General features: G+C 46.8%; 1 protein-coding gene across 1 annotated transcript in view; it reads right to left on the reverse strand.

The window, feature by feature from the left end:
- The window catches only part of MCUR1 (mitochondrial calcium uniporter regulator 1), a 57,715-nt gene extending 42,050 nt beyond the window's left edge, over positions 1–15,665 (reverse strand). Inside the window, exons 1-3 of the mRNA XM_068236922.1 lie at positions 15,253–15,665; positions 4,793–4,909; positions 2,626–2,729 (exon numbers count right to left, since the gene is read on the reverse strand). Of these exons, the coding sequence (XP_068093023.1) occupies positions 2,626–2,729; positions 4,793–4,909; positions 15,253–15,427 (396 nt within the window). The 5' untranslated portion in view covers positions 15,428–15,665. The remainder of the gene's footprint in view (positions 1–2,625; positions 2,730–4,792; positions 4,910–15,252) is intronic.
- Between the last annotated feature and the right edge of the window lie 810 nt (positions 15,666–16,475).

The raw sequence follows: 16,475 nt of genomic DNA on the forward strand, positions 1-16,475 counted from the left end.
TGTGGATACATGCTTGTTAGATACGAAAGACCTGCTGTGCAGATTGGAGGAGCTAGGTACCATCCCAGAGAACCTTGTGCTTTGTACATTGGATGTACAGAGTTAGTTTACATCAATCCCTTATGAGGAGGGCATGCGACAGATTGAAGAGAAATTATTAGAAACGACGCTTCCAAATACAAAAATATTTTTTAAAATTGATGCTTTGGAATTGATTTTACGTTCCAATTACTTTAGATTCCTCGATAACTTCTACATCCAGTGTCAAGGCACAAGTATGGGCTCGCCTGCTGCTCCATCGTTTGCAAATGTATTTCTCACAGATCTTGAGAAGAGCATGTTTATATGTAAACATATTTTTCGTTTTTTTCGTTTTGTAGATGATATTTTGCTGTTATGGAATGGCCCCATTGAGTTATTTGAGGAAATGGTGGAGCAGGCCAATCTGGCACACCCCACCATTAAGTTTACAGCTGAGTGGTCCACCGGTTGCATCCACTATTTGGATGTGACGATCAGCAAAAAGGGTGGTAAACTTGTGACCAGCTTATATCAGAAACCTACAGAGCGCAACAATTTGTTGCGCACTGATAGTTTTCATGCGGCCACGGTGAAGAAGGGCATCCCAAAAGGCCAATTTTTGAGGGCCCGGCGCATCTCAACGGAAATTGCGGATTATGATAAGGCAGCGGAAGGCCTGATTGAAAAAATGGCTGAAAAAGGCTATGATAGACATGCTCTTCAAAAAGTGAGTGATGAGGTGAGATCCCTTACTAGAAAAGAATTACTGTTGCCAAGGGCAAAACGCACTTCTGACCGATTGCCCTTTGTGTGCAATTATGGTTATATGTCCGAGCGGATACGCTCGGTTGTGAGGAAGTTCTGGCCTCTGCTTAGGCAGGACAGGGAGTTTGGCAAATTGTTTGCTGAACCCCCTGTGTTTGCTTACCGCCGGGGCAGGTCAGTAAAAGATTGGGTTTGCAGGTCTGACATTGCTATCAAAAAGAGGGATGTGACCCCGAGCGCTAGAAAAGGCACATTTCCATGTCTAAGTTGTAACTGTTGTGGTGCTATTATAAAAGGTAGCAGTGTTTCCCATCCTTCCACTGGTGCAGGCATACCAATTAGGGGCAGATTTACATGCTTGAGTCCCTATGTGGTATACGGGCTCAAGTGCCCCTGTGGGTATGTATACATTGGAAAGACGGAAAGACCAGTGAAAGAGAGGATACAAGAGCACAAGAGAGATGTTACAAACTTCGCATTGGGTAAAAAAAAGAGTATGAGACTTCGGTCTCTAGACATTTTTTGCAGCATCGCCACAGGGCGAGCCAGTTGAGGTGGTTTGTGATTGAGGATGTGCCAGTACTTACTAGAGGGGGTAATAGAAAAAAATTACTTTTGCAATTCGAGGCGAATTGGATAAGAAAATTCAACTGTGTATGTCCTAATGGCCTAAATGAATACCTGAGCCTAAAGTGTTTCCTATAATGTCCTTTTCTCCTAGGGTGAAACTGTCTGCACAGATTGTATGGAACAGGACTTTATCAGGAGGGGTATCGTTTCTAGCTAAGAAAGATGTATACCTATGATTATGATGAATTAATGTTGAAAATGTATACAAATGTATGGATATGTATTAAGACAGTATCTGGGTGATCTTTTCCTCAGTTAACTGGGGTAGACACTGTCAGTGTAGTTCCCCAGATGGAAATTGTATTGTTTGTTAGTGATGACAAATTGGTCAGGTGACTATGTTGGTCTCATGACTTTTTGTGGGTGGGTATTTAAGGGTCACAGGTGTTGGGTGTGGCACACCTGAGGAAGGGCTCCGCCAGAAACATGTCGTGTGTGCCTCTACATGCTTTAATACAGTTTTGCTACTGAAGCCATTTGTGTGCCGTCTCCACTTCGTACATTGACTACGGCTGTGCAGGGGTGGTGTACCTGCAGGAGGTGGGCACCGGCACGGAGGTCTGTCTATCGGACCTGGAAAGGTGTGTGACGGGAGAACCTTTTGAATATAGTAGGAAAGGGCCCTGTTTCTAAAATCCTGTAGATTAGCTAGCTAGTACAAGTTCCAGTAGACTGGAGCACTTAGAACAAAAATGCCTTTTTTATCCGAGACAGAAGCCTACATGCTCCAGCCACACAGTTATGGCTTCACAAGAAGTAATTCTGTCAATTAAGTGCTCAAGTAATTTTAAAGCATGCCTGAAGTGTGCTGAAAGTTTAAAAATTAGAGTAATGGGGTGCAAGAACACGTACCCAACACCCCTCATATTGCTCATAGTCTATAGTGTCCCTCTTATGCCCCATTCTTGGACTTTTACCACCCACAGCCTCCCAGGTGTTCACCGAGGTGAAGAAGCAATTCTTAACTGGGCTTGTGCAGCTTATAAACCACTAATGTTAAAAGACAGAACTCACTTGTGTACATCATCAATCATGCCATTTACTGGGCAAGAGCAGTTGGGAACTCATGCATGCCCAATTCAGATTCACAGTGACAAACATTGCTTCACGTTACTGTACCAAAGAGGCAAATAAATGTACTGCATAAAATGCCTGTTTTAGGGCTTTGTTTATAAACACTATATGAACCCTTGGTTTCTATTTTCTCACCTGTTGCACTTTGGAAACCATGTCCTGGTATATGAGGTCCATGTTAGTATGCATGATTTTTACCAACGCTGAGACAACAATCTCAGATTGTTGAGTCGTGAATCCTGAACAGAACAAAAAAAAAAAATTGGCAAAGACCTTCCATTTGTTACAAAGTGTGATAGTTTTGTACATAATTTTAGTAAACCATAGGATCAAAGAAATACATAGTTTTAATTAAAATAAAACAACTATTTAGCACCATAGGTTCATAGGATGCCACTCAGATTTCAGGCCTCCTGGTCGCTTTTAGCACACCATCTAGAACAGAGCCTAATGGTAAGTTGGTGTCATCCCCATAAGACATCCATGCGCTTCTTGGATGACTGAATAACAGAAACAGATTAAGATGAAATGGGTCCCAAGACAAGACAGCTGTTTTTATCCACTGCTGATGGTCACCTGGCTTTTTTTTTAGTAATATTTGGTGGGAGTTAGTTCACATGTACTTTGATTTGGCATGCCTGTCCACTCAATTTCAGGATATACTGGCCCTGGATCTGCTCACCAAGTCTTAAAGCAGCAGGGTCACCTATACCATGCCAGGAATAAAAAAATAAAAAAACACTGTATATAAGTAGATAAATACTTGATCTACCTACATAACATGTATTGTACTGTCCACATTTTTATTTCAGTGAATTTTATATAGTAAATTAAGAGAATTATTTTCCTGGCAGTATTCATCTCTTTTTCCCACAGACTGAAGCCAAATCCTGATGCGTTTTCCTCCCTTACTTTTCTCCTCCAATCTGCAGTGCGATTTCTGGCTTGCTTTCTAAACACGTGAGCACAGGATCAGATTCGGCTCAGCCTGTCACAATGAACTGCTCTCATCCAATCACTGAGGAGCAGGAATGTGGGAGGGGAGATGACAAGCTTCCATCTCTCACGGTCTTCGGCAATGTCGAGAGAACAGAGCCTGGCTGACTGAGATAAGATAATTACATCAGAGACATTTCTGAATAGATTGGAATGCTTGCAGATTCCTGGCAGCATTATAAACACTGTGCAGTGTTTAAATGGAATTTGGTTTTATAGCTGACAATTCCTCTTTGAAGTGCATACACAAGCACCACTGGTGTTGCCGGTATAACAGAGCAAACTGTGCTGCAGCCATAGGGAGGGGAAATAGGAGCAACACTACAATGGAACTGCTTTCAGTTGGCAGTGTAAGGTGGGTAACAGAAGGCTCACTCATCGCAGTCACTCAAAGAGAAGACTTTCCAGATTTTTAAGCAAACTAAAGAAAAACCAGTACACATAGAGGTGCACCGAGCCAATTTGACATGAGGGAGCTGGTGGATGCCCGTGAAATGCTTCCCCAACCAGTGCATTTCACTCCTGTACATTTTGCATTAAAGATATTGAAAGTACCTGGTTGCCTGGTGGCTTTAGCACCATTTTCATTTTCTGCTGTCCAAACTCTTCCCACTATCCCATCATCAGCGCTATTTCATGCGGTATTCAGGAAAGGAGATGCCACCTCTTTGTACGAGAACTGATTGGTTCTTCCTGTGGAGTGCGGTGGCACACATAATGGCCCACATAATAGGTTCAGTGCTGACCGCTCTGCCCGCAGAACATAATTTCAAAAGGCTTTATGATCTTCCAGACATCTCCCCACAGTTGTGTCACAAAACATTTGCAGGGAATTGTCTGATTCCCGCAGATGTTAGTGTGATTCCCCCCTCTAGTCTCCATTTTCTGTCATTACGGTGCAAAAAGCAAACAAGCAGGCAGACCGCTAAAAGAAAGTAGATTTCTTTTACTCACATTGGGGTAGATTAATGAAATGCCGGTAATACTGTGGTGCACACATAGCACACGCCAGTAATACTGTCACTTCCATATGCAGCACCACGAGTTATGCCAATGGCGCGACACACGGTACTAGAGTAGCGCGACCATTGCTATGGTAACGATTTACTAACCATAACCTCATTAGTAACGCGCGTTACCGTAGCAACGGTCCAACTACTCTAGTACAGTGAGTCGCACTACTGGTGTAACCCGAGTTGCTGCATATGGAAGTGACAGTAATACTGCTGTGTGCACCACAGTATTACCGGCTTTTGAGGAGTCTACCCCATTATGTGTTTCTGCCACACACTAGCAGCATCAGTACCTTTGGCTTCCAGGACTTGTACGACAGCATGAGTGTCAAAGTAAAACTTCTTCCCCACAGATGAAAACACAGTCCTTCTATGCAGATCCACTGTTGGAGCAGTAGATGTTCTGTAATCTGTAAATCAAAAGCCATTGTGTTGTAATTGCAAAAGTAATTTTGTTCAAATCCAAATCTGGTAAAAGATCAAAAGAAGCCCACACTCCAACTACTGTATATTAGAATAAAGCTTTGTACACACTATTCTGGAATGTGTGCCCTGCGGTGTCACCCCCTCTATCGAGTTTAATCCTGGTAGGTGTCACAAAACTGAGGAGAAATCATGTGTGTGTATGCACTTTTAATACAGTAACAACAACAATTCAAACATGATTTGTACAAGTAATACAACTGCAAATGACGAGATGTTACATGACCACTCAATCCTTGTCATCTATCTGGGAGAGGGTTGGGGTATCTCATGCTAAAGATGCAGAGACACTTATGTGGCTTGCACAGGCCCTTTGCCTCGGCCACTAGTGATAGGTGTGGGCTCTACCAAGGTGTGGGGTCTATGTGGCTGCAGGTGTTCACCAGAACACCAAACTAGAGAAAATGGGCCACTACCACTAGCAGGCAAATGACTACTTTACTGCCTGGTAGTCACATCCCCTTAGGTTGCCCCACCAGTAATAGGAGAGAACAGGAGACGCTGCAATGGGATGTGGAGTACCAAAGTTCAGGTTGGATGGAAAGATACAATTGTAAACAGGCTGAAGGTCAAGGGAAGGTGGCAAACATGCATAATTAGGTGACATGACAAAGGTCAAGGGAAGGCAAACAAGGTTGCTTACTGAGGTCAAACAAGGAGCACATATTAAAAATGGTCAGACAAGACAAGTCGTAATGGAGGTACAGTCCATAAAGCAAGTCAAGCAACACCAGAAACGCTAGATAATCTGTGGCCCTAAGCTGTCACTCAATGCCATTCAGTGCTGTATTACAGCAAATAAGGCTGCTTTTTGGCAAATATAGGTAGTCATTCTTATATGGAGGGGGTGTTTTTGTTTTTGCTCAAAGCTGTAGTTTAAATGATGAATAATGTATAGTATTACATAGTATCCATATTAACATCAGGAGCTACATAGAAAGCAATGTGTGAAAACAAAGTACCAAAGGGTGAGAGTGTATGCTTTCCAATCCAATATTAAGAATGAGATCAAAATGATAAGACATGGTACTGCAACAAGTTGTGCATTGCTGCACAACGCATGGCCGTACAACGCATAGCCATTTACTTCAACGTAGAGTGAAAGATCCCTCAAGGTATCTACACAAATTACAAGTAAGTCAGTCAGTCAGTCAGTCAGTCAATTTAGCCATGTTTAAAGGGAGTCTGAAAAAAAAACCAGATACTCACCTAAGGAGAGGGAAGGCTCTGGGCCCTATAGAGCCTTCCCTTTCTCCTCCCGGTGTCTGCGTTCCCCCGCATGCTCCCCTGTTAGCAGTCCACAACCAACTGGTCGTGGACTGCGCTCTTCTGGGTTGGGGAGACTTCGGCAGTCTTCGGAAGCACTCGGGCTTCCGAAGACGGGCCACTCCATACTGCACATGCGCTAGCGCCCTCTCTCTTGAGCAGTTGCGCATACGTAGTACAGAGTCGCCAGTGTTCGGAAGCCTGAGCGCTTCTGAAAACTGCCGAAGTCTCCCACAACGGAGGAGCCTGCGAGGGAACGAGGAGACCGGCAGAACGGGAAGGCTCTGTAGGACCCAGAGTCTTCCCTCTCCTTAGGCGAGCATGTTTTTTATGTGTTCTCCCCAGAAATTTTTTTCCAGCTGGGTGGCATGAAATGGTAGCCTGGTGGCATGAAAAAGCAGCCAGGTGGGGCGAGATGAGAATGCAGGGCCGGTGCTTCTGTGCGCAACTCTGCTTATAGTATAGGAGGTGGTGAGCCGATGACAGCCGGGTGCTCATCAAAACTAGCCAGGTGGAGCACCTGGCTAAAAGAGCCTGGGGAGAACACTGGCTTCAGATTCACTTTAACCACAGCTACAGAAGTGGCTTTGTTCTGGAACTGCAGCTTCCCATATTTTTGCAGTCACATGTAACTAACATCTTTGTTTTATGGCGCATTTAAATAAATACCATATTTTTCAGAACATAGGACGCACCCAATTTTAGAGGACAAATACCAGGGGAAAAAAACATACTAAACCTGGATGCAGGGGCGTTTTGTGGAGCTTCTCCTCGAAAACTGTCTATTTAAACTATTTAAGCTATAGTAACCCTATTGCCCCAACATATACAATAATCACTGCTGCCCACCAGCTATACCAACTACTCTACATTAACCCTTGATTGCCCCACCAGCTACACTAGCCAACCACTACTACTACTACAGAGCAGATCTCCTCACCTATCTATCTGGTGTGCTCCATCTCCAGATGCTGTAATGATTCTGCTTCTCTACACCTCCTGAAGATGGGCTTCTTGGTGTGGGCCATAGTTGCTTCCTGGCAGCGGCGGGGCATTACGATTGCAGTATGACCAGCATAGCAGCAGTAGCTGTAATGATTCTGCTGCTCTACACCTCCTGAAGATGGGCTTTTTGGTGTGGACCATAGTTGCTTCCTGGCAGCGGTGAGGCATCGCAATTCCAGTTTGACCAGCATAGCAGCAGTGGCTGTAATGATTCTGTTGCTCTACACCTCCTGAAGATTATCAATGCCATGGTGGCGGCGGGACAGCAGCAGCAGAGCAGAAGCCGCAGTATTGACAGAGTCCTCTGTCCTCCCTTGTTCACTGTTGCACTGCATGTCATGAGAGGGCACCAGTAACCAAGGAAGGATGGAGGCCCCAGAGGGTTCTGTGATTACAGTGGCTGATGCTAATGGTGGGATTGTGCTGCGGCAACCCCGCTGCCACCAAGAAGCCACCTTGGCCTGCATTGAGAAACCCATCTTCAAGAAGTGAAAAGTAGCAGAATCATTCTAGCAGCTGAAGACAGGGGACACAGAGTGTGCGGATAGTAGAGCTTCCACTATGCTCTCTGCACCTGCTGGACACACCTGGCCGCACATTCTAGAAGACACAATGGCCTCAATTCACTAAGCTTATCTCCTGTCTTTAATTACGTTTCTAGGGCTATCACCATGGTGATGAGGCATGTCGTATTCAGGAAACATTTTACCTCAGGCAAACCTAAAAAGTTAATTCTTCTGTCTAAGTTAACTGTTCAATCCTTAAAATAACTCCAGAATTCTAAAGTTAAAGGCCTCAATTCACTAAGATCATGCTGGAGATAATAAAGGCAAGAGAAAACGTACCTCTACACAGTGAGAGAGTTATCTTATCTTTTTATTCCTTAAAGGAAACCAGAGATGAACGTTTCACACAAAATAAACATATCAGTTGATAGCTTGTAAAGAATAAAAGCTCTACCTGAAAATTTTGCCGCTCTGGTGTGCCTTTTTTTAGTGTTTTTTATCCATTATTGCTCCAGGAAAAATCAAATATGGCCGCCGGCTCATATCCCTTCTCCTTCCGGGTTATCAGTTGTTCTGGATGTGCTGTCTAGGCCATATGAGACTATGCTGCTATCTAGGCTAAATGCAGCCTTTCATCTATGTGCTTTCATTTTGGTATGATGTACAGCTGCCTGTAGGAAGTCTCTCTCATAGAAATGAAACTGCCGTTATCAGTATCTAGTGCACACAGAGCACACAGGGATCATATTACAGCCACAGAGCTTCTCTCTCAGGAGCAGCAGCCTCTCCCATATCATCACAGCTCTCAGTATGCAAAGCAGGAAATCTAAGCCAGGAGAGGGGAAGGCTTGGGCTTGAAAAGACTACACAGAAGAGTGACTCAGCTATAATGATTCCAGGTCAAACCTCGACTGAATAGTCGGTGGATTCTTATCACAGTTGCTAATAGACTAATTAAGCAGATAACAATGAAACTAAAAGCAGGGTAGGTGTTTACTGTCATGTTCCCACTGATAAATGTAATAAAATACATGAGGGTGCTTCATCTCTGGTTCTCTTTAAATTATCTCCTCTGTAGTTAATTTATCTCCTCTTTAGTTAAGTTACCTCCTCTGTAGTTATTTTCACATGCAGTTAATTAACAACCTGTCTTTAACTCTGGAGTTATTTTGAGGATTGAAGAGTTAACTTAAAGACAGAAGTTAACTTTAGATTTGCCTGAGGTAAAATGTTTCCTGAATACTACATGCCTCGTCACCATGGTGATAGCCCTAGAAACGTAATTAAAGACAGGAGATAAGCTTAGTGAATCGAGGCCATTGTGTCTTCTAGAATGTGCGGCCAGGTGTGTCCAGCAGGTGTAGAGAGCATAGTGGAAGCTCTACTATCCGCACACTCTGTGTCCCCTGTCTCCAGCTGCTAGAATGATTCTGCTACTTTTCACTTCTTGAAGATGTGATTGGTCCACTCCATTGATCACCCCAGATTCCATCTAATCTTTCAGTATACCAACTAACAAACCCGCTGCTTGGTGTTTCTTTTATATTAAAATGGGTCTGCAGAACACAAAAATATTAGTCACTGCATTTTAGTAAACTTAAAGGGACACTTAAGTAAAAAAAAAAAATGAGTTTTACTCACCTAGGGCTTCCAATAGCCCCCTGCAGCTGTCCGGTGCCATCGCCGTCTCCCTCCGATCCTCCTGGCCCCGCCGGCAGCCACTTCCTGTTTCGGTGACAGGAGCTGACAGGCTCACGTCCCGCGAGTGATTCTTCGCGTTCCTGGCCACAATAGCGCCATCTATGCTGCGATCGCATATATCATATACCATATAGCAGCATAGAGGGTGCTAATGTGTCTGGGAACGCGAAGAATCACTCGCGTCCCCAGCCTGTCAGCTCCTGTCACCGAAACAGGAAGTGGCTGCCGGCGGGGCCAGGAGGATCGGAGGGAGACGGCGATGGCACCGGACAGCTGCAGCAGGCTATTGGAAGCCCTAGGTGAGCAAAACTCATTTTTTTTGTTTGACTTAAGTTTCCCTTTAAAGAGGAACTGTAACGACACAACGGCCCCTGGGGGATACTCACCTCGGGTGGGGGAAGCCTCAGGATCCTAATGAGGCTTCCCACGCCGTCCTGCGTCCCTCGGGGGTCTCGCTGTAGCCCTCCGTGCAGCGGTGACGCAATATTTACCTTCCTGGCTCCTGCGCAGGCGCTCTGATGCCTCTCGGCGCCGAAGTAGGCGGAAATACTCGATCGCCGTCGGGTCTGCTCTACTGCGCAGGCGCAAGTTTCCGGCGCCTGCGCAGTAGAGCGGACCCGACGGAGATCGGGTATTTCCGTCTATTTCCGTGCCGAAAGTCGCCACAGCGCCCCCGCTGGAGCCAGCAAAGGTAAATATTGAACTGACAGTCGGCACAGTCGCCGGCTGTTCGGAGGGCTGCGGCGAGACCCCCGTGGGACAGAGGACGGCGTGGGAAGCCTCATTAGGATCCGGAGGCTTCCCCCACCCGAGGTGAGTACCCCCCAGGGGAGGTTTTTGTTGTTACAGAGTCTCTTTAAGGCAAAAGTTAAAGAAAGAATAGCTAATGCTGCCAGGTTCACTGCTGTCCAGCATGCCTTTCCACCCTTCTAAACCACCTAGCATAAATCTATGGTAAGCACAGCTGAGTTTCTTCATTGTACATCCCCCTGCAGCCATCCTGTGCCCTCACAGTCACTCAGGGCTCCTCCGGTCCCCCGCCACCAGCTAGTTTTGTTTTTGCCTTCTCGGAGTCGGGCGGGCCGCCACGCGTACCTTTGCACGTGTTCCCGCTGGTGTAGGAAGCTATCGCAGACGTTATCCAAAAGGTACGTGTTAACCTCCGCAATAGCTTCCTGCACCAGCGGGAATGCGTGCAAAGGTAAGTGTGGCAGCCCGCCGACTCCGAGTCAGCAAAAATGAAACTAGCTAGTGGCGGGGGACCAGAGGAGCCCTGAGTGACTGCGAGGGCACAGGATGGCTGCAGGGGGCTGGTAGATGCCCCAGGTAAGTGAAACTCTTTTTTTGGGTGTTAAAGGATACCACAACTGAACGTGTGTGGTTAAAATGAGTGCAGCACTGTATAGGGTGTAATACGCACATACCTACTGCTCCTCCCGCCCCCCTCTGTCTGCCGCCGTTCACACTCTATACACTCCGGTGTGCGGCGACTTGCTTGACCTCTGCCCCGGACATACTGCGCCCTGTGTGCGCAGTATGTCCTTCCCCCTTCACTTCTGGCCGTCGCACAACGCGAGGCTCAGAAGCTGCTGTCCCCTCTGCGCAGCGTGTGCGCTCCATTACACCAAGCGTCACATGCTAATTACGTGACGCTTGGTGTAATGGAGCGCACACGCAGCGCAGAGGGGACAGCAGCTTCTGAGCCTCGCGCTGTGCGACGGCCAGAAGTGAAGGGGGAAGGACATACTGCGCACACAGGGCGCAGTATGTCCGGGGCAGAGGTCAAGCAAGTCGCCGCACACCGGAGTGTATAGAGTGTGAATGGCGGCAAACGGAGGGGGGCGGGAGGAACAGTAGGTATGTGCGTATTACACCCTATACAGTGCTGCACTCATTTTAACCACACACATTCAGTTGTGGTATCCTTTAAGGTTCCCTTGAAGTGTACCTGAAACAGTACACTGTACAGCAGTGGTTCCCAACCCATGTGCCGCGACACATACATGTGTCGCGGCAGCTTCGGGTATGTGTCGCGGCTCTCTGAGGGGAGCAGCGCAGCGGAGGTAAAGCTTTGGGCAGCGGCGGAGAAGGGGGCCATCTCCCCCCCTTCTCTCACCTTAGGGTGCTTTGCCTTCCTCGCTCTCCCCTCCGATCTGTGTGTGCGGCGGCGTTTGGCAGCGGGCGGGACTTACCTTCCGTGTCGCTCCATGCGCCGGCCGGAAGTTCTGGTGTCGCAGCCGCTGCTCTGGTCTGGATCAGGCCAGAGTAGTGGCAAATCATCCCGCGCCGGCGACGAGACCAGACGGAGGACATGGAAGGTAAGTTCCGCCCCTCTGCCAGCCACCGCACTTCATTCCGGAGGAGAGAGCGAGGGAGGGAGAGCACCCTGAGGTGCCGCTCTCCTTCCCTCGCTCTCTCCTCCTGGGGGGGGGGGGGGGGCCTGGCTACAATATACTGGGCACATATACCTCTGGCTACATGTACCGGGGACATATACCCCTGACTACATATACCGGGGACATATACACCTGCCTACATATACTGGGGACATATACCCCTGACTACATATACTGAGGACATATACCCCTGACTATATATACTGGGGACATATACTCCTGACTACATATACTGGGGACATATACTCCTGACTACATATACTGGGGACATATACCCCCTGGCTACATATACCGGGGACATATACACCTGCCTACATATACTGGGGACATATACCCCTGCCTACATATACTGGGGACATATACCCCTGCCTACATATACTGGGGACATATACCCCTGCCTACATATACTGGGGACATATACCCCTGCCTACATATACTGGGGACATATACACCTGCCTACATATACTGGGGACATATACCTCTGGCTACATTTACTGGGCACATATACCCCTGCCTACATATACTGGGGACATATACCCCTGCCTACATATACTGGGGACATATACCCCTGCCTACATATACTGGGGACATATACCCCTGGCTACATATACTGGGCACATATATCCGTGGCTACATATACCGGGGACATATACCCCCTGACTACATATACCGGGGACATATACACCTGCCTACATATACTGGGGACATATACCCCTGACTACATATACTGGGGACATATACCCCTGACTACATATACTGGGGACATATACCCCCTGGCTACATATACCGGGGACATATACCCCCTGGCTACATATACCGGGGACATATACCCCTGGCTACATATACTGGGCACATATATCCGTGGCTACATATACTGGGCACATATACCTCTGGCTACATATACTGGGCACATATACCTCTGGCTACATATACTGGGCACATATACCTCTGGCTACATATACTGGGGACATATACCCCTGGCTACATATACTGGGCATATATACCTCTGGCTACATATACTGGGCACATATACACCTGCCTACATATACTGGGCACATATACCCCTGGCTACATATACTGGGCACATATATCCCTGGCTACATATACTGGGGACAACTGGCTTTTTGTCATTATGTGCATTTTCTGGTGATAAGCTGTCTCTTATTATGTGCATTTACTGGTGAAAAGCTGTCTCTTATTATGTGCATTTACTGGTGAAAAGCTGTCTCTTATTATGTGCATTTACTGGTGAAAAGCTGTCTCTTATTATGTGCATTTACTGGGGAAACGCTGTCTCTCATTACCTGCATTTACTGGTAAAAGGCTGTCTGTCATTACCTGCATTTACTGGTGAAACGCTGTCTCTTATGTGCATTTAGTGGGGGAACGCTGTCTCTCATTACATGCATTTAGTCTACGTGTCACGGAGATCTGAACGTTTGGTTTGATGTGTCACGACTCCAAAAAGGTTGGGAACCACTGCTGTACAGTATTTATACTGTACTTACCTGGGGCTCCCTCGCCATTCACTTGTAATCGGAGCAGTTCTTTTCAGCGCTGCTAGATTTGAGCGCAGCCAGCGCCGCCATAAACTATAAAGGGATTCAGTCTATAGCGGCGCTCAGTGAGTAACATCGGCGCCGCCAGAAGACGGAGCCGAGGTTGCTTAAAAATCATAATAATTCGGCTTCCAGCAATAGCTGAAAGCCAAATTATTTCATTCCCCCACTATCCATGGCGGCCTGGAGGGGGAATAGTAATTAATTCGGGCCGGACTTGTGCAGAAGCAGGGCCAGCCATATAACAGCTGGATCCTGCGCCCAAGTCTACCGGCGCCAAATTCAAATGTACTCTGGTAAACTGGCCAGTCGTACGCTCCTGGGCATGTGCGGTCTGTGCGTGCGTATGCGGACCACCATGATCCAGGGGAAGGATTTTTGTTCTGCGCAGGCTGCCAAGCCGCACACGCACACGCACAAAAGAGCACAGGCCAGATTACAAATTAACAAAGCCCCCGGAAAGGTTGGCGAGGGAGCCTACGCACCTAATAGAGCTGGAGGAAGCCCCAGGTAAGTATAAATACACACAAGCGACATCTCACGGTAGCGTAGTGGTTAGCGCTCTCGCCTTGCAACTCTGGGTTGCCGATTCAAATCCCAGCCAGGTCAACAACTGCAAGGAGTTTGTATGTTCTCCCCGTGTCGGTGTGGGTTTCCTCCCACATCCCAAAAACATAGAGATAAGTTAATTGGCTTCCCCCTAAATTGGCCCTAGACTACAATGCATACACTACACGATATACATACATAGGACTATGGTAGGGATTATATTGTGAGCCCCCCTGAGGGACAGCTAAGTGACAAGACAATATACTCTGTACAGCACTGTGGAAGATGTTGGCGCTATATAAATACTAAATAATAATAATCTCAGGTTTCCTTTAACGAGAACCTGTACTGAAAATAAAGTCAAAATAAGCATATACAGGTCATAATTACCTCCCATGTAGTCTGCTGCGTACATTTGAATACGGCGCTGGTAGACTTGGGCGCAGGATCCAGCTGTTAAATGGCTGGTCCTGCTTCTGCACAAGTCCGGGGCGTTTTAATTACTATTCCCCCTCCAGGCCGACATGGATAGTGGGGGAATGAAATAATTCGGCTTCCAGCGATTGCTGGAGGCCGAATTATTGTGTTTTTTAAACAACTCCGGCTCCGTCTTCTGACGGAGCCGACCTTCCTCACTGAGCGCCGCTATAGACTGATTCCCATTACAGTCTATGGCGGCGCTGGCTGCGCCCAAAGCTAGCAGCGCTGAAAAGCACTGCTCCGAGTCTGCTCATCAATCTCTTTCTCCTCTTCTACGCCCTGTGTGTCCACTGTGACCGATGGAATTCTCTGCCCTCCATGTTGAAAATAGCCATTACCCCATAAAAGCTTCCTGGTCAGCGCACTGTTAAAACTGTTATATTGGCCACTTGAGCCATAGGGAAACATGGACATTGCCTGGCACATCAGTTGTAACTGACAGCAGCTGATATATAACTGACAGCAACGGGTACGTTTCAAAATCTTGTCAGAACTGGAAGGGATCATCATCACCATAAGAAGAAAATGGTGAGCTTCTGAGAGGAACTGATGGTGAGGTAAGTATGTAATATTCATTTGCAGCTACACCGTATTTATTTTAAATAATTTTACTCAGTTCAGGTTCCCTTTAAACTGCTGAAAGGAGAGAACAACTTACTGGTAGGACATTAATTTTATGGACATTTTAGCAAAACTAGTGCACTGAAATGGAAGGACCTGTGATGCTCTTCAGACATTCACTTTACACATTGCCATTACTACTGGGCACAGAACAACTTGCATGCCATGACATGATCTGATATCTCACCTCTCGGGCACGCGCCCCTTGATACTGCAGTGTGCGCGCACGGTCGGAAGGAGAGCACTGCGGTCTTGCTAGCGGCGAGAACGCGCACCAACTGTTTCTTGCGATCCATCAGCGCGCCTCCACATCCCCAAACGGAACGCAGAATGTTACCGCGAGCGGCGTATACAGCTGCCATCAGGCGTTCAGCTGGTCTCCATGCACTTGCCCTTGTAGTAACTTAGCCCACGTTGTACACGTATAACGATAACGTGCTGGCATTAGATAACTCCTCTGTAAACTGCTGCTAGGCTTGCTGCAGCGGTGTTATGAATTTTTGTTTTGATGCTAATGATAATAATATAACATTCTTTAACACGGAAATGGGCGCTAGGAGCGTAAGCCTGTGAGGAGGAAGTCAATGTCTGTCTGCACTCGTGGAGCCATTATGTTGGCTACACTGCTATGACTGTTGGTCTTCAGGAAAATGGCTGCATGAACTTTTTAGAATTTGATAAATGCTGTATAAAACCGTGCTAAATAAATGTACTGCTATGATAGGTGGTATTACTGTGTATCTGCCTGCTGTCTTTTCTCTGTGGGCTGTAAGTTTTGTAATTCATGTTTAAATCGGAATGGTGTGCAGTGACATGAATATTTACCTTCTTCAGTGTTCATCCTGTTTTGTGGCATTACAACAAGGAATTAAAATGATTTTAACCACTTTACCCCCCAGTGCTAAATTTCTCCGTCCCTCTGCGCACTGCTTCACCCCCAGGGACGGAGAAAGGCGCACTTGTTTGTTTACTGGCTGGGAGTGGGCGGGGACCTTGCGCGCACACTCCAGCCAGCCAGCACAGCAGGTGACTAATTGGATGTTAGGAACAAGCGTTCCTAAATCCAATTAGACGCGCCGATTGCGGACACAATGGAGACTGCTTCAAACAGAAGCAATCTCCATTGATAACAATAGAATGTAAACAAACGTGCAATGCGCGATCGCGCGCCCCCGCGACCCGCACGTGCGCGCGCACACCCCCGCTCTGCAGTGCAATGATTGGTTATGGGGACCCCAGTCCCCAATAACCAATCATATCACAGAAAAAAATGAATCGAAGCAGCGCTGCAAGTTACAAATCGCGCTAGTGCTTCAGGGGTAAAACCCCTCCGTTGTGAAGTGGTTAAGAGGAACTCCAATGAAAATAATGTAATAAAAAGTGCTTCATTTTTACAATAATTATGTATAA

Source organism: Hyperolius riggenbachi, chromosome 5 (genome assembly GCF_040937935.1).
Source record: "Hyperolius riggenbachi isolate aHypRig1 chromosome 5, aHypRig1.pri, whole genome shotgun sequence".
NCBI classification, from domain to species: domain Eukaryota; kingdom Metazoa; phylum Chordata; class Amphibia; order Anura; family Hyperoliidae; genus Hyperolius; species Hyperolius riggenbachi.